Source organism: Lissotriton helveticus, chromosome 5_1 (genome assembly GCF_964261635.1).
Source record: "Lissotriton helveticus chromosome 5_1, aLisHel1.1, whole genome shotgun sequence".
Classification (NCBI taxonomy): Eukaryota; Metazoa; Chordata; class Amphibia; order Caudata; family Salamandridae; genus Lissotriton; species Lissotriton helveticus.
In genome coordinates this window covers 366,319,715-366,338,824 of record NC_136065.1, presented here as the reverse complement: position 1 = coordinate 366,338,824, position 19,110 = coordinate 366,319,715, and the positions used below count along the sequence as shown (strand labels likewise).

Below are 19,110 nucleotides of genomic sequence, written 5' to 3'. Positions count from 1 at the left end.
TAGCTACATATTTCAATATAGAAACGCCAACTTGTAATGTGCTTGTCCCTTGACACACAACCACACACACACACACAACAACCACACACATACAACCACACGCAACCACACACACACACACAACCACACACACAACCACACACATTTTATCATAAAAACACATACTTACAATATATGCTTATAACTGCAAAACTAGCAGTCTATCCTCCACTCCATCGCTATCATCTTGCAAATCATCTTTATACACCAATACAGACTTTGCTAAAAATGTAGTGCAACACATTGTCATATACAATGCCAATAACTCGAACTTTAATGCTGCGAGACCTATTGCATTGCAAATGCTTGTTGGAGTTGTAGGTGACATGAAGCTGATCAGACGGTCCTTATTATTCGGAACAGTACATTGGCTGGAGCTGATAAAATGCCTCCAGCCCTCACTGCACTGTATGCGTTATTGCACTGAGCAGATATCCCCAAAGCTTTCTGCAAAGTATGCTATCTGATGCTCACCACTATCCCCCGAAGGCTACATTAAGAGCACTGAATACCCCATTACCCTCTAAACCACCTCATGGGAATTTTCATATACATTACCTGAAGTTTGTCATCCACTAGTAAGAGTACTTTGGCATAATCATTATCCATAATGGGCAGCAGCAGAGACTGGAGGATGGGACGTTGCAGGACTGGGGGTGCGACATGGCTCCATTTGCCAAAGATTGGGTTAAAAACGTAGAGGGAGCTCCTTCCAGTTTCCTAAAGGAGGAACGACAAGAGGAATGTTGCCATCAGGTGATTAAGAGACTAAATAAGGATGATGAAAAGGGAAGAGAGATGAAAAGCTAGTTGGGGAAACAAAAGGAAAGACATTAAAATGACAAGCCTGGGAGAAGAGCCGAGACAGAAGGTATAGAGAGAAGCTGGAACTTCAACTATAGCAGAGAAAGAAGGCTAACACAACCGCTGACAAGCTAAGTTGGCATTTAACAAATAGTGTAAAGTCTCATGCATCTGATTAGCGTGTACTATCGTCTGAGTGATCTCTGCGTCCCGGAAGTAAAGGGAACTTTACTTCAGGGACACCAAGATCACTTGGACAATAGTACACACTAATCAGATACAGGAGACTTATCATGGCTCTCTATACGTGGACTAATCGGCAATGATCCACATTACAGATGAGGTAGCCTATATTTCAGGATATATTTTTGTGGCCAGCAAGGGAACGGGAGCCCACCTACCCAAAATAGAAGGAAGAGTAATTTGGACACATTTGCAATATTCGGAATACTTAGAACAAAGGATCTACTACATCTTTATGACTCCCTAACAATGCGTTTTGATTCACAATTTCTCCCATAACCTATGACCACTCGAACGTGAATCTAGCCTTGAAGAAGTCACTCCGTGACGAAACATGTGGCGGCTGTTTTTCCTGGTTTTAATACACGCTATGGTCTACAACCATCTGACTTGTGTCCTCAATTTTAGAATGAATAATCATGTGAATATGAAATATTGAAACTCTTCTTTTTTTACTATTGTGGGGGGTGCTTTGGTACTACGATTTTAATTTGCTAAAATATTTCAGATATCTCATCTGCCTCCCTCTATGTATAATTGCCTATTTGGATGGCTGTGGTTTACTGAATTCCCTACAGCGAGACAACCAGCCCCTTCATCTTGAACACCCATTCTGTAGACCTGTGCCACCAGCAAATGTATGGACAGAGACCCAATCAGAGTAGGCCCTTCAAAATGAATGCAGCACCCATTCTATCATTGAAACTGTAGTAGTCACATTCTTTTAAAGGTACCCCTCACACAAGTTAAAGACTCCAAGTATGTGGAGAACAATTCTTAAGCAATTCCTGGAAATGGAACACTCCTCCCCTAACTTTGGGGGTCCTTATCCAAGACTTACAATAACTAGAGTTCCGGAGATAACATGGAGGACGGCAACCTTAGAGGATATTTTAGGTTTAAATTATGCCCCTAATGGAGAGGAATAACTGTGGAGATCAGAAGTGAAAAGCCAGTAAAATGTACTAAGCACCTGAGATAAGCACAGAAAACAAGCAGCTTTGATATAGTGAGAAATGGTTCTAACTTTCCAGAAGATCGATCAGAACTTACATGCACGGATATCACTTGACAGTGTTTTCACATTAGCTTTTTAGCCATGTTTAAGGAGGTGTAGAGGTAGTGTAACAATGAACAGGAGAAACTGCAGTACTAAGTGTGTAAGGTAAGCTCTCCTTATTTACATTCAAGATTTTTGTACCTGGCAATGAGGGACCACCACCCTCTTCCCCCAAAATCCGTGCTTGCAATCCAACTAGAGTCACCCACCTTGCCAACCTACCCATACTGGTTCAAGTCTAAGTAGAATGGATGAAAGGCTAGGCTTTGTAAGGAAACTGTGGGGCAAAGGTTGACAGTACTGAAATTACTCAAGTGTTTGACAAGTTATTTCTTTTCTTTTATTACAAATACCATCTTAAGAAACAATACTGCATTGGCTCTTTCATGAAAAAATACAAAGCCATTTAGTTACAAAACTGTAGAATCATGTTAATGGATACTTTACCAGCAAAACTACTTCTGTCTTTGAGTAAGAGAGCATACCGTTAACAACTCTCAATTATTTCTTCAAACCCATGCAATGATTCTCAGGATCCTGCCAAAGAGTTCACAGTTTTAACCTAGAAAAAGATGCAATTCAACATGGCATGGAAAACTAATCATCAGCTTTGGAAGGGATGTCTGCCACACTGCGTTAGTACCATCTGTAATGTGTAGCTAAATTATTACCCATTCTAATATGCCAATGTAAGCGGATGGATTCCGGACTAGGGTGGGATTATATTGTATAAAAATTAATGTTTCTTTCATTTGTTTTCTTCCCTTGACATGCCCTGTTTACTATGGAATGTTTCCTTTGTTTTATTCTAGCTCATGCTTTGCTTAAGCTCTGAAGTCGAAACTGATTCCTGCCAATCTGTGCTTGAACTCAGGCTGGTCTGTGAGCTCTTAACAAATTTTGGAATACAGAAGACTCATTACTTTCTCTTCATGTCGTCCTGCGTCATTATTCACACATACCACAATTTGGTGGGGAGCACCTTGTAATTGCTGTAAGGAGCTCATCAGAGATTTTTGCACTAATCTTATAGTCCCATCAGAACCGCCACTACCTCGTATTAGTTCTGCTAGCCTCCAGACAGATCTTGATACCTAAAAAAGAGTGTGTCTGCTCTGCTTGAACAATTTTAGTTCAGGTCGGCGATGTGAGTTAGTCCCATTTTAAGTAATGATGAATGTCAGGATTAACAGCATGCGTGTCAGAAGAGTATCAACAGCAAGACTTCCTTGCAACATGCGTTCCAGTGACGTCTTGAGCAAGAAAGTGATGGAATGTTGTGATACAGAGGACTATTCTTGTTACAACCAAGAGCGCATCTGTGGGCAAAGTGTCCCAGCAGGAGGAGACGATAGTGTTCCAGGTAAAGTGTGGTTGTCACATTTTGTGTTTCGCTTCAAAGCAGAGTTTTGTTTGAAAGGCTAAGTACGTGTGTGTTATTCACGACTTATTTTAGAGCAGTGGCATCACCAATTTACTATCATACATTTAATTTAATTCACCGAAATGAAAAGAAACTAATAGGAGACATTCACAACTGTTTTACTAAGGCAAACTGTTTTTAAATACCTTTGGAAATTTGATTTGTACATTGGTTATCATGTGTAAGACAATTAAAAAATAACTTTTTCCAGCATATTGTACATCCAAAGTACAGTAAAGAGTCCAGGGAAAATAGTTAAAAACTGGAAACATTGGTCAATATTGTTTGTTTGAAGACTACCTAATAAGTATGGGCACTAAAAACGTTGACCCTTTTTGATGCAACTGTTTGGAAAATGCAGTCAGTGTAGGAAGCTGGCTCTGTATATACTATACCAAAGTAAAGCATAATGTGCACAGAGTCAGGGGATCCTCAGAAGAATAGCAAGGGCTAAAGTAGATAATACCTTACTCTTTTATGGTAGTGCTGTTGAGCAGTCAGGCTTAACACTAGGGTAGTGTTATGCATTTCTTGTACACACTCAGGCAAGAAACGATGTCACACGCTCAACAGAATGAATAGAGTCCAATTGTTTTTATAAAAAGTTGTAATTTTATTTCTTGAACCAAGATTTACTTAGTAACAGGTAAGTTATACTTTCATACAATGTTACTGTTCAAAATACAGTGAGCACTGGTTTTGAAGGAACAGTCAGATTACTTTTACTTGAGAAAATGGTTTGTATACTGTTCAAAAACACCTGGAATTACTTTCAGATTACTTTTACATTACTTGGTACATTACTTGGTAGTTAGATTTCTAGTTTGGCATGCAAAAAACTCACAACAGTCTAAGCAACACAGGACATCAGTAAATAGGCTAACTCTTATAAAGGCACTAAGTTACTTTTGTTTGCAGTACAAGACAGCTCAACACTTAAAAAGATTTTTTTAGAGAAAACCCGTCACACAGTCCTATGGAGAAAAACGAAGTGTTACACTTACAGGTAAGTAAACGTTTTTGGGTAGGGAGTTTGGGGGGGTAGAACCAATGTTCCCCAAGGTTTAGGTTGGCACTCAAGGGGCACTACCAACAGTGCTAGGGCAGCCAGGTGCCGAGTGCAGGGTACCAATGTTAGCCAACGGGGCACCTTATTTGGGGGTGCTCATGGGCAGGCCACTTGGTCTTGGGTGTCAAGCTCCTGTGATTAAGGTGAGAGAAAAGGGGGTCCCAGATTACCACAAAGTCCACACCATCATCGGCGCAGGGGCGGCCGGGTGCAGGGTGCTCGGGGGGTGTTGGGAGCCCAGTGCTTTCCTGTGGAGGATGTCGGTCGTGGTAAAGGACTGCAAAGGGAGCCAGAAGACAGGACAACGGGAACCAAAGACTGGAGGATGAAATTGAAGAGTTGATGGACACCAGGACACAGTTGGTCGGTCACCTCAGGACTCAGGGACTGCGGGTGCAGGGATGGCTTTTCGTGTCAGGTTCTTCTCACCTGTTTCGGGTGGGGGGCCCTTCAGGATGAGGTTGTCCAACGCTGGAACACAGGTCATGATCGCTGGGGTGTTGGGCCACTCTAACTCAGGCCATGGGCATCAGGTGCAGAGTGGTGAGGACTCGCAGATCAGGGTGGATCTGCAGTCCTGGCTTGGGTTGGTGTTGGACAAATCTGGTGTCCACAGGGAATAAGAGTTACCTCGGAAAGGCAGGGCAGGTCCCCGGGGTTATTCGAGGCTGCAAGACACGCCGGTTCCAGCTTGCAGGGGTTTCAGAGCAGGAGACAGGCCAATAGAGCTGGGGCCAAAACAGTTGTCGTCCTCTTCTGCAGCACAGCTCTTTGGTCCTTCTTCTTGACATGTCTAATCTAGTTTCTGGGTCAGGTCTGCCCCCTAAATACTGTATTTAGGGGGGCATTTTAGGGGTCTGGAGGTAGTAGCAAATGGGCGACTGTCCTTAGGGTGACTACACCCATGGGGTGCTCACCCCACTTGGGGGTGTGGGCACCATCCCTATCACAGATTGGAGAGTGCCTGCCATCAGCAAGATGGTGAGCACTGGAGAGTGGGCTTCATCTCACCTCCCCCACCTGAGGGTTGGGGCTGGCAGAGGTGAGCACACCTTCTGGCCTGGTCTACTTTTTTCCACCCGTCTTCCTAACGAAAAGAGGGGTGAGACAGGAAGGGGGGCCTACTCCTGAAAGCAGGAGAGCCTGAGGGTTGCTTTGTAAAGGCAGCAAGGCCTTTGATGCTCTCCTGCCACAGACCACTCTTCATGACCTGGGTGAGGTGTGAACATCTCCGCCCAGGAAAGGCTTTTCTTTTGGGCCCAGGGTCGAAGGCTCCCCCCAGGGGTCCGAAGCATGTCTTGTGGTGGCAGGCTGGTGGTCACCAGTCAGAACCCCACCAGAGGCTTGTTTCATTTAGGGGCCCCCTCTAGAGGTCATCCTAGTGTGCAGGGAATAATAAATCCGACACTGGGATCTGTGCAGGTTTATTATTCTGAGATGTTTGATACCAAACATCCCAGGATTCATTATGGTGTTAGGAAACTCCTAATGACCAGTTTCCAGACCATATAATCAGGATGGCTATACTGAGCACTTCTAATATCCAAGAAAGCCTTAGATATTATAGGGTCCTGTCTGCTCTTGCAGATAGGGCCTCACATGCGAGAGAGTGCATCATGTCTTAAGGGTGACTTACCTGGGCCTCATGCAGTGCTGGTCAGGCATGGCACATGTGTGCCATGTCGACTCTTCACTTTTAACTGCACCCAGACACGCAGGCTGCAATGGCAGTGGTGCATGTTTGTTGTGAGAGGTCCCGGAGGATGCAGCCTTCAGAGGCCTTTCCCTGGCTACCCTGCCCCTGGTACCATAGGTGCTGCTTCCAAGAAACTTATGGGTAAGGCCGGAGTTGTGCTAATTGTGCAAACAATGGTACAGTTTAAGGAAAGAACAAAGGCCCTGGGAATGGCAGGGACCCAGGTCACAATCAATCAAAAATGCATCAGGTATCGGACAAAGACGTTGGGGGCATCCATGTAGACAAGGCACTTTCCTACAGTTAGTGTGTTTGACAATTTGTCGAAGTTGGAGCCTCCACCTGTCTGCACATTTACAACCTGGGATGTATAGATAGAGGAAGTCACCAGGATGAACAAATAGTATTCGGAGGATGCAAGTGTTTCAGTTGATACATTTTCCTAAGAGAAAAAAAGAGCTGTGATGAGACTGTACCAAATTGTGAATAAGGAGACCAGCTTAACATCAAAGAGATCAATTTCTGTTTCTGACCCCAATAAAATGCAAGAAGACAGAGATAACATTTGATAGATAACACTTCAAGCATACAGGTTGCAGAGAAATTGCTAGCCAAACATTAACTCTTTGCAGGAAGATTGTAGGAAAGAAGGATCTGCTTCTATGGTTATTCCCACTTTTCGCATGGTGCTAAGCTGTATTGGATTATTCTGACTGGGATCCTGCTAATCTGGACCTCAGTCTATCTGCTTTCTCACTAAATTGTTATGTTCAGCACTTCAGTACTTAGGTATGTCCCAGATTGTATACTGAGGTACCCTTATAAGCTCCTAGTATATGGTAACCATGTACTCAGGGCACAGGTACCCCAGAGGTCTCCCATGGGCTGAAGCACGTATTATGCCACCCAGAAGAGACCATTCAAAATGGAACTACAGGCCTGCCATTGCAGCCTGTGTACGTTGGTGCTTGCACCACTTACTAAACTTACAGGTTTCCTATATCCAGGGTCACTGCACCTAAAAACTATAAGCCACCCCTCTAGCAGGCCTTTGCAATCCTGAAGGCAGGGTGCTTGGTTCTAAGTGAGAGGATGCCCCTGCATGAGCAGGACACCCCTGCAGCCCACAGAGTCCATTCTCCCGGGGTGTCAGTGAAGCAGTCATATACTATATAGAGGGGCACCACGTAATTACGCAATGAGCAGCTCGAAAACAGCTGCAACGAATCCTATCATGTTTGGTATCAAACATGTTGGAATCATACCCACAGTGTGGGAGGTATGATTTCAAGCACTGGAAGAGCCCTCCGTTAGGCTTTCAGTGTTCCAGGTACCAGCCTTCTTAACGTGGACAGCACAAAATGGTTGCTGCCGACTAGAGACACGATTCTGCCCTCTTGCTGCTGAGCCAAGCTCAAGCAAGGGAAGGCTGAACAACAGGCATCCTCTCAGACAGGATTAGTGTATTGGGGTAGGGTGGGTGCGCTTTCCAGCACCACTCAGTCTGCATGAGGGGCAGTGCCCTCATGCATAGTCCAGTTCAAACCAATCCTGGGAGCCGTTGGCTACTACTCTGGTGCGAAACTGAAAAAAAGACATGGAAATAACCCCCCCATGTCCAGACCCTCCCCATGGAGGGTCCCCTGAATCTTCCCAACCCTTTCCCTAGGATACTTAAGGACCTACCTGGATGTAGGACCCTAAATTCGTTGTGGGATAAGATTCAGATCAGACACCACTTATTCTACCATCTGGGCACTCTGGACTTCGCTGGACTTCGTTTGGGCCTGACTTCGTCTCCCTTCCAATATGTTGCATCGTCTGTGCCTGTTCATCATACAGGAACCTCCCAATGTATGTGAAGCAACAACACTTTAAGGAATCTCCCTTGGTGTGAGGGAATCACTCACCTGCATTTGTAGTCACCGCAATTAAGTTGACCGGTCTGCTGTTCCTGAGCTCCTCTGGACTCCGTAGGGTCTGCAAAACAGGGGATGGTTTTCCACAGCTCCTGAGACCTGGCTTGGCATGCCCTCTCACCAAGTTTGAGGCCAGTACCACTCATGGGGGTTGCAATAACCAAACCCATGTGCACTGCTTCAACTTGTAGTTGCAAAGGCTTGTTGGCTCCATTTCAAAAAGATCTTCGGGCTCCAAGCAACCCCAACCCAGAGCACCTACAGTGACCAGAATCTTCAGCCACACTGTATTGTGTGCATCGTGGCCTGCATCATTTGGTGAGCTGCTTGAGGTCCTCTTGCAACTCCAGTGCCTCAGGCCTGTGGGTCCACTTGAGGGTCACACTTGTTTCTTTTGGTTCCCCTGATTGTTTTGGGGCTGCTCTGACTCCCCTGCTTGTGGTGAGTCTCCTGGACCTTGCTAGTCCCGACGTGGCTCCTTCACTTGCTGCGTTGGTTGCATTTTCCAAGGCTTGCTGGTGCTCCTGCCAGACACCGACCGCTCAGCACTAGACATTCTTTGTGGGACAGCTCGTGCACAGCTACTGCTCCTCCTCAGCATCACCTGGTCCTCACAGCTGCAGAGTCAAGGTCATCGTCACCCATCCTGCAACACCCGACATTGGAGGGCGTTCGTCTTCCAAGTCTACTGGTCACTCCTGAGTGACATAGACTTTGTCCCCTCTGCTTGCAGGTACCCCTCATGTAGAATCCACCTTCAAATTCCACTGGACACTTTCTCCTTCAACAGCGGCACTTTCCTGAAATCCTCCACTGGGTTCGACGGCGGTTTCTGACACCACTTCAAACGTATGCACACTGCTTCCCTGGTGTAGGTAACGTGGGTACTAGGGTATCCACAGGTGGGGTGGCTCTCCAACCTTCTGTCTTCCATGGGGTCTCTTCAGGGTTCACTGGGAAGGGTCCTCAATCTTAGGAAATCCAACCACGACTTACATGTAGAATTGTAAGGAGCACGCGGTCATGTTCGCACACACTCTCCGTGGGATCATGTAAATGTAAATGTAAATGTAGGTGTACTTATATAGCGCAAACCTGTCACCCAAAGGGCATCCTGGCGCTTGCTTAGGGAACCCGTCCTGGTATTCCCCTGTGAGAAACCCTGGCAGGGTGTCCACAAGGTGAAAGCCAGGCATCCCGCCGCGAGGGGCCGTAGTGGAGATTAAGCAAGCTATTGCCCAGAGTTGCAGAGTGTGACCCCGTGATTCGAGTAGGCACAGGAGCGAGAATTGTCGAGTCCGTGGAATTTTGAGCCCGAGACCCGCCGAGGCGGGGAATCGAACCCTGGTCCACGGTCGATCTCAGCTTCCGGGTCTGCCGCCTCTAACCACTGAGCCACGCTTCTACTCACCTTGGGTGGTTACTTGGGTCCCCAGCACTTGTACGTCCTCTCGACATTGTCTTGACCCGAGTCGTGGTTCTTATATCACTTTCTTAGTATATGGTTTGGTCTATTTATCTCCCCCCCCCGAAGTCCACTGTGTATTACGTGCTATTTACTGTGTTTCTTTGCTAAAGTATTGTGTGCATATCTCCGGGTGGGAGATACTTCTATACGTTAGAGAGTATTATATAATAAATACATATTTTTATAAATACCGTGTGTGGTTCTTTTTGACTTAATCCATACTATAAGATGGCATTCTGGTGAAACAGCTGCTTTACACTCCTTCTGGACTAAGCCTGAAGACTGCTCTCCACAGTGTCTAAGACCTCTTAAATCACCATAATGGTTGTCTGGACTGGTTCAGGGTGCCCACTTACATTAGTGGACATCATATACCAGGCCAGCTTCTCACAAATATCTTTCCAGTATTGCTTAGAAAAATCAATCAATCAATCAATCATACTACTTGTATAGCGCACTACTCACCCGGAGGGTCTCAGGGCGCTTGGGGGAGTGGGTCCGCTACTGCTCCAACAGCCAGGTCTTGAGTTGTCTCCTGAAGGTGAGGTGGTCCTGGGTCAGCCGAAGGTGGATGGGTAGGGAGTTCCATGTCTTGGCCGCCAGGTAGGAGAAGGACCGGCCTCCGGCGGTGGCTCTTCGGATGCGAGGTACGGCGGCGAGGGCAAGGCTAGTAGATCGTAGCTGGTGGGTGGGTGTGTAGAAGGTCAGGCGGTCGTTGAGGTACTTGGGGCCCAGGTCGTGGAGAGACTTGTGTGCGGGTGAGGAGCCTGAACGTGATCCTCTTGTTGACGGGGAGCCAGTGCAGGTCCCTCAGGTGGCTGGAGATGTGGCTGCGTCGGGGGATGTCCAGGATGAGTCGGGCTTAGGCGTTCTGGATTCGTTGGAGTCTTTTCTGTAGCTTGGCTGTGGGCCCGGCGTAGAGGGTGTTTCCGTAGTCCAGACGGCTGGTGACGAGGGCCTGGGTGACCGTCTTTCTGGTTTCGGTCGGGATCCATCGGAAGATCTTGCGAAGCATGCGAAGGGTGTGAAAGCATGATGAGGAGACGGCGTTGACTTGTCTGGTCATCGAGAGGGAGGAGTCCAGGATAAAGCCCAGGTTGCGTGCGTAGTCTGTTGGCTTGGGAGCGGTGCCCAGGGCTGGGGGCCACCAGGAGTCATCCCATGCGGAGGGTGATGGTCCCAGGATGAGGACTTCCGTCTTGTCTGAGTTCAGTTTCAGGCGGCTGTTCTTCATCCATTCGGCGACGTCTTTCATCCCTTCGTGTAGGTTGGTTCTGGCAGTGTTGGGGTCTCTGGTGAGGGAGAGGAATGTAGGGTAGCCCATGTGCTGAGTTCGGTTGGAAGCCTCCATTACTTGTGAGGACTCGATACGATAAGGAAGTCCTTTTTACATTACTTCTATTTGAGAATACCCAGGATGTGCAGCCATGCGCGGACTCCTTAACTGACTATCCTTACCGAGTGCCAGGAATCGTGCAAAACGATGTTTCCGTTGTTTAACGGCAATTTTTTGCTGTTTGGGTGCAGGAAGTAGTGACTCCTCCGAAATGAAGAAATCTGCTCTTAGTAAAAGATTCTCGCAACGGAATCGGATCGAATACTTGACGATTGCCCCTCCCGGAGCGGTCTCCCCTGAGCCCATGACTTCGAGCCTCGAGACGGCTGAGAATATCCTTGACCACTAGACCTGGGACACAGATTGGTCACGGGTGTGGTTCTTATGTGTTGTGCTTTCCCCACTCCCTCTGCGTGAGAGCCCTGATGAAGGTGTTGCCATAGAACTTGGCCTTGCACCGAAACGCGCGTTGGCGTTACGTTCTGGGGTCCTGCCACATCGATCTGGACTCTCTGGCAATTTGCTGAGAAGACTCCGCAGGATCCTATTCATGTGTCACTCTGGGGATTACGCTGAGGATTGTGCACATAGTGTCCTATGTTGAAGTGGTTGCTTGTGAGTGTGTGGATGAGAAGATGAATGTGTATGATGAGAGGTTGATGTGGGGTTTTTATATGAAATGTATTTATTGATCTATGTACTGTTGAAATGAACTAATTAATCTATGAATCACAGTATCAAATATGTTGACTTTATGTATACTTTGAAAATAGAAAAAAAAATAAAGATTTTTGTACTCTTTCTATTTGGAGTTGTATATACCCTGTGGCCCACACGTCGCATGCAGGTGAGCTTAATGTTGCTTGTCTAAATTTACGGACCCTTTATGGGCCATTGTTCTATATGGATAGGGTTGACTATTTCTTGTGTAGTAGTGTTATATTCCCCTGTAGTCTGCCCTATATTCTGTTCAGGGGGGGCCCTGTTGTATTGATCTAGCCCATGTAGCTGCCCATGTAGCTGCCCAAGAGGTAAACGTCACAAAGGATGATATCCTTTCGAGTTAATGCCTTCAGCACCTCTAAACTAAACGAGCAGTAGTAGATTGTGTTGCTTTGATCATTGGGGTAAGGCCACCATTTGCGATGAAAAGGATGCCCTTTCTATTGAAGGACCAAGAAACATCCTAGTTGTGAGATGTTTCCTCAGCTGAAGAAATAGGAGACCTCATGTGAAAAACTGGGAGAGTATTTTCCTTGTTAAGACTGAATTCTACAAAACGATAAGAAACAAAGATTATGCCTCTCGCAGCACCTGTTGACTCATTAAATAAATGAAGTAGGGAATTGCTCATTTATGAAGATCATGCATAGTCTAAAAGAGCAGACTGCAAACGCACCTAGAAAATGGATGTTCACTCTAAAAGATAATGCATGAATGAGACAATATTTTTGTTACTTTAAATGTTCCCTGTACTGCAATTAGTTTGTAAAACATGAATGTATCAATCAATGTCTTCTGCTTAATCATAAATGCTGGAACCCAATAAAGCCCAGGACATTGTCAGAGAGGAGAATCATATTCTCCTGTATCCAAAATTGGGTTATTAGGATCACCTCCAAACTGCTGGAGGTTTTCACATTCTAGATAGCTCTGTGAATCAAATGAGGTGGTGGGATGGCAAAAACAAATTGCCTCACCAACGCAGAAAAATTAAGTACTGTGCCCAGACGCTAGATAAACAAGGGTACTGGTACTTGTACTTTGTGTTAGAGAGGATGTTCTACAAAAAAATCTCCACATGTACTCAAAAATGGTCTGGCCTCATGAAGAGCATTGTAAAAACCTGTTCTGGGCTGCTACTTGGATATAGACGTTCTATTGACTGATGTTCAGGGTACAGCAAGGACTTCTTGATGTTTTTAGAAACAATTGGAAAACTAAAAGATATGTAGAGCTTTGCACACTTTCCTTCATCTTTTGAAAACCAAGTTCTTCACAGCCAGTTATTGGGGTAAGAGTACAGGAGAATAGAGACCCACATCATCCTTGGAGCAGAATTGAGTGACAAGACATTGGTATTGAAAGTACTGACCCCTAACATCAAAGTAATAGTTGAGGGCACTTTGTTAATGCGAAGGGTATACAGATGCTAGCAATAAACCTCCTGAAACGCCCCGCCCTCCTCTTTCCGGAATCTGATCCTGTGTAACTATGTGAAAAAGCTCCACTGACTTTAATATTAATGATACAGAATCAGCCCAAAGTCCCAGTTTTCTGGGGAAAATTAAGCCTCTAAAATTAAAAATGAGGCACTTCTCAACATGGAATCACCTCCATAATTTATTTTAACTGAAGTTTCAGATTATCTGGAAGATAATCTATAAAATTATAGAAAGGGGGGAGATATGAGCAAGGATACTCGAGAGGTTTACAAGTGTACATTCAAAACTATCTTCAATACCCCTTAGTCTTCAGTGATGGAGACACTGGGCCTTAAATGAGAAGTCAACCTGCCGCTTTGTTACACGTGCATTAAATAATGAAGTGGACAGAAGCTTCCACAACAGAATGATAGTTTTTTTCAGTTGTGCCTATGAGACTGGCACACTGGGCTGCTGATTTGTACCCGGTGAAAAACTCTGTTTCTTGGAAGATGAATTTTAGGACAATTTTAAAAAAAACTTTCAACGGTCTCGCATGCCTATCAAGGCTGATGAAGACCCTTTTCTGGGCTCAAGGAAAAGTAAATTCTGGATATCGCCATCAGGACATAAACAAAGCTCAATTCTGAACACATTAATTACATTTATTTCTGTGCCCGTGATTATGATATTAAGTAATACACGTAATTAGGATGGGTGCATCTTATGTGGCCCCACAATGTGATTTGGCCATACTTGCAACTTATTTAGCTACTGTGTTAATAGAAATTGATGAGTTGTCTGGTTGTATTTAGATTCTATGACTTGCAGCAATTTCATTATGTATGAAGGCACAATGCTCTCTCCAAGAATTGATTGTAAAGTCTTTGTCAACAGCCGCAGAAGTAGAACTTATTCATCAGATCTGCGTTAGTGCATCCACATCTAATGTAGTTTGACATATGCCAAATATGTGGGTTTTTCAATCGAGAGACGATATAAAATTATCATATTGTAAGCTTGCAGCCTGGATTTCAAAGTTAAACACTATTTTGTACTTCTTCATAGAATGTTATGTATGTCCCATTATTACATATCTAAGTGGATAGAACCATATGCCAGCTATACTCTTGTGATCCCTGTATTAATTTATTTTGCTTTATTTTTTTTTAAATATGACTTTGACCAATAGCATATTAAATTTGCCATTTCTAGATATCTAAAGACAAGCTTCCCTAAGGAGCAGGGTCAAGACTGATTTGTATATGGCTGGGTCCAAACTGAGGTGGCATGGTGTGCAAAACAAAAAAGTACTGGGATGCGGTCCTGAGCAATTGCCAGTGGCTGAGATTAACTCAAGCATTCTGTCCATCACCCTGCTGCTGCAGATGTCGTCTCTGGAGGTATAGCACATAGAGAAGACCTCCATGGAGATTATTCCAGTCAGACGGAGGCCTACTACATTGAGAGAGATATCAAGAACAGCCACTCCACGTGTCAATCCAATGATAGCAGCATTGGCCCTGGTGGAATGAGCCCCAAGTGCTTCTGGAGGATCCTCCTCGGCTAATGCATAGCAGATCTTAATGCAGAGAATTATTCACCTTGACAAAGTTCTTTCTGCACCAACTTTCCTTTCTTTTGCCCCAAAGAACCCAACAGAAAGCAAATTATCCACAGATGATCCTAGGTGTAACTGATGTAAAAAGTCAAGGCTCTCTAGTGGATCTAGCCAATGGAGTCTATCTCACTTATTCCATAAGGGGTGAGGTGGAGTAAAGAATTTCAGGAGGGTGATGGATTGCCCAAAATGAAAAAGGAATCACAAATGTTGGCAAAAAGGCTGGCCTGGTCCTCAAAATCAGTTTATCTGGAGAATGAGGTGGAGTAAGGTGGCTGCATTGAGAGAGGTTGGAGCTCATCCAAGCAATGAGCTATTGTAATTGCGATGAGGAAGACCGCATTTAGAATTAGGAGACCTAGCGAAAAGATGTGCATTAACTTGAAGGGAGTACATAGGACGAATATCAGACCAAACAGATACCACTATGGTATCACAAATGGTTTGGAGTTAAATTGTGGGTAAAACCTTTTATAAACCTCATCACAAAAGGTGATTTAAACAAAGATGGCTCACCCAGAAAGCACAAAAAAAACGAAATGGCTAAAGAATAATATTTAATTGAGCTAAAAGCAAGTTCTTGGGCCAAAGACAAAACAAATAAAAATACATCCAACAATTTGGCCTGCAATGGGCTCAATGCTGCTGGCTCCATACCAAGCTACAAATCTGCCCCAGTACCCAGCGTAAATGGACTTTGTAAACTAACCGTGCACAGAGAGGACAACAGACAGTTTCGGTAGGTAGATAGATCAGTCTATGCGTGGAGGTGTAGATTGTGCAGGCCCGGTGCAGAATACCACCGTGCTGATCCGGCAGAGGATTCTCTTGAACTGGGGGGACAAATGCTCATGGCCAGAAATTCCGCACCAAACACTCTTCTGGACAAATCCAAGCCAAATCCAAAGCCCGAGAATGACTTTGGCCAGGTAATTCCTAATCTTCTTCAAAACTCTGGGCAGGAGAAGCAAAGGTGGAAAGGCAGAATGAGTCTGCCAGACAGAGCCTTTTGGCAACGTCAGCACGCAAAATGGTTGACATTGCACGTTCTCGACTGTGGCAAACTTAACTAGCCAGGGTTATACCCATTGTTGGAAGATGTCCTGTGCAGTCTCCGAGTGCACTCCTCAATCTTGATTCACCAGATGCTGCTGATTCAGGGCGTTCACCTTGGCTGTTTAAGATCCTGCACGGTGGTTCACAATCCGGGAGATGTCCTAACATGCCAGCGGCCTGCAGAGACAAAGCCTCTTGACCCAGAACTCCACTCCACCCTTCTTACAGTAGTGTTGTTCTAGAAAACCTGTACCAGTTTCCCCTTGAAGGACGGCAGAAAGGCCTTCAATGCCAGTCGAATAGACTGCAACTTCAACAGACTAATGTGGAGCCAACTGTCTACCAGCGGCAAGAGTCAGCTGATCTCCACCTCTCCCAGGTGAAATTCCCAAGCTAGTAATGATGCCTCTGTCACCACCATCCACTCTGAGTGAAGTAGGGAGAGGGATCTACTGCTGATCCTATTGCAGTCTAGCAGCCACAACTTCAGATTTGTTGCAGTCTTGTCCGGGCCACTGAGACTTTAGATTCCACTGCATAGCACACATATGTCACCTGGTATAGTCAATGAGCAGGATAAAGGAGGTCAATAGGCCAAGATGCCTCCGAACGACACTCACTGAGAACCAGGCCAGACAGAAGCAGAAACATCAGGACCAAAGCCTAAATTTCCTGCTTCATTGTGACAGAGGAAAGGCTCTGAACTGCAGCATATTGAACACAGCTCTTTCAAAGGAAGGCTCAGCGAAGGAGTCAGGTGTGGCTTTGCTATGTTGATTGTGTCCCCCAGGGATACCAAGATGTTCGACATCATCTGGAGGTGGTCTAAAACTGCCTGTAGGGGGCTAACCTTCAACATCCAGCGATTGAGGAGGAAAAAAATCGGTTATTGCCAAACTCTGAAGATGTGTGACACTTACCACTATAACTTTCACGAACACCGGAGGGGCACTGATAAAGCTGAAGGGGGGGCATAGCAAACTGAAAATGCTCCTACCCTACATTGAACTGCAGGTAACGTCGGTGGGACTGCAGGACGGGTACATGAAAGTACAGGTTCGGCAGGTCCAGGGCTACCATTCAGTCGCCTGGATCCAGGGCACACAGAACCTAGGCCAGTGTGAGCTTTTTGGATTTGCCCTTCTGCAGGAAGGTGTTCTGAGGGCTAAGATTAAAAAAAAAAAAAGGAAGATGAAGGCCTCTGTCCTTTGTGGAATGAGGAAATTACAGGAGTTAACCAATCCTAATTTCCACACCCGGTACCCTCCCTACGATACCTTTGCATCTCTTGCAACAAAATGGACAGTTACCCACCTGAAAGGCGCGCTAATGTGGACGGAAGAGGTGATGGGTTGGAAAGAAATGGAAGAGCACAGCGCCGCTGAATGGTCTGAAGGACCTATCCGTCAGATGCAACAGTTTGTCACCCTTGAAGGAAATGTCAGATCCTGACTCGCACAGTTTGGTTGTGTGCCACTAATGGCAATCTAAAGTTTGGATGCTTACACCTCAGGGCAGGGGGCCTGGGAAGATTAGTGCCCCTGTGGAACTGCACGTTGCCTGTCTGAACCCCAGCCCCGAAATAACTGAGGTTTGACACACAGGCAATGCCATTCTCCACAAGTAAACAAATAGCCCCAAAAGTGAAAAAAAATGTTGAGGAAACTATGTGACAGGGGTTGAAAGATCCAAAGAATGCATTGTGGTCTGGCTCTCCTTGAAACAGCCCACGACAGAATCAGCTTTCTAACCAAACAAGTAAGAGCTGTTGAAAGGCTTATCTAGAAGGGATGCCTGGCAGGCACAGGGAAGCCCAAAGACCTCATCCATGCATGGAGCAGCACACTAGTGCCAACTGCTTATCTCAAGCAATCGGTGGTATCCAGACAGGAACGAATGACATATTTAGCTGCAGCCTAACCATACTGAACCAACAGAACTACCAAGCCCCCTGGCCTCTTGTCTAGTAGGTCCATGCATAGGTTGTCATCATTTTTTATTTCTATGAATCGGTTTATTGAAGTTTTTCTAATTATACAATGGCTTAGCAAAAGACGGGTAACAAGGTATACAGAGTAAAACGATGGCATATAATCTTAAAAATACAGTGCGCTAATCATGTAATGCCAATAATACGGTTGAATCACAATGGTGAGTGTACACCAGTAAGCCCGTCCAATATAAGAACCACTAGAACTTAGCTTCAAAATAGGACATATGACCAAAATATACTCTCGAAAGTAATGGGACATCTGTATGGCAACCCCTGCAATAAAGGGCAGGAAAGGCGGAGCGCCTGTGGAAACATAGCAGACTTTGGGAACAGATTCATATATTTCGATAAACATTAAGGAACAAAACCCTAACAAAATATCGTAACGGACCCAACTACTTAACTACCCACCACCATTTCCCTGGTCATCTCCAACAGATGCTGTGGGAAATATTAACTTCTAATGACCTCAAGAAGAGTGTGTGGGGCGTCATAATGAACACGATACGCAAAATCGCCTAGAACCACTGTCTGCGCATCTGGTGCCCCCACCACTGTGTCAGGGATACTACCCATCGCAAGTAATTAGACTGCAAATCAGATAAAATAGTGGGTCAATAAGTAGCAATGTGGTACTTTTTCAGCCCAAGTGTGTCTTCTCTATGCAGGGCTACACTGTCTGCTTGCGCCCAGTTGAGCATTGAACGTTCCCAAGCTGTGACCAGTGGGGGCTCCAGGTATTTCCATCTGCAGTTAATAAGATGCATAGCCACTATGAAATCCAAATCTTATTCTATGCTTCTTTATCCAACGATACAAGCCCCAATAGACATATTTCCCACATATGCAAGTCCGGTCGTTACGTGAAGGCAGATAAGCTGGAGGGGATGCTGGTCCAGTATGTGTGTAAGTGGGGGCAGTACCAAAGCATGTGCAGAAAGTCAGCATCTACATAGGAACAACGTGGGCAAGCTGCATCCTCTCTGTGTTAAACCCATTGATGTTGGCAAGTGAGAGATCAGCCCTGTGTATTATGTGAAGCTAAATAAGCTTGAAGCTGGCGCTGCGTGGCATGTGTCGTGGGCCTTTCAGCAAGGCAGCCATTCCTTCTCAGTGCAAGGGCGTGTTACGTCTGCTTCCCAGCAGCGACACAAAGGGAAGAGCTGTGGAGTAGAGTGGGAGAGGAGTGAATCAGCTAACCAGCATATGTGGGGCCTGCCCCCACCCATCACTTGCAGC

The 19,110-nt window shown here is 45.5% G+C and overlaps 1 protein-coding gene across 1 annotated transcript in view; it reads right to left on the bottom strand.

The window, feature by feature from the left end:
• The window catches only part of EMC1 (ER membrane protein complex subunit 1), a 320,125-nt gene that overhangs the window by 152,164 nt on the left and 148,851 nt on the right, over nucleotides 1-19,110 (bottom strand). Inside the window, exon 16 of the mRNA XM_078642497.1 lies at nucleotides 598-759. Within this exon, the coding sequence (XP_078498623.1) occupies nucleotides 598-759 (162 nt within the window). The remainder of the gene's footprint in view (nucleotides 1-597; nucleotides 760-19,110) is intronic.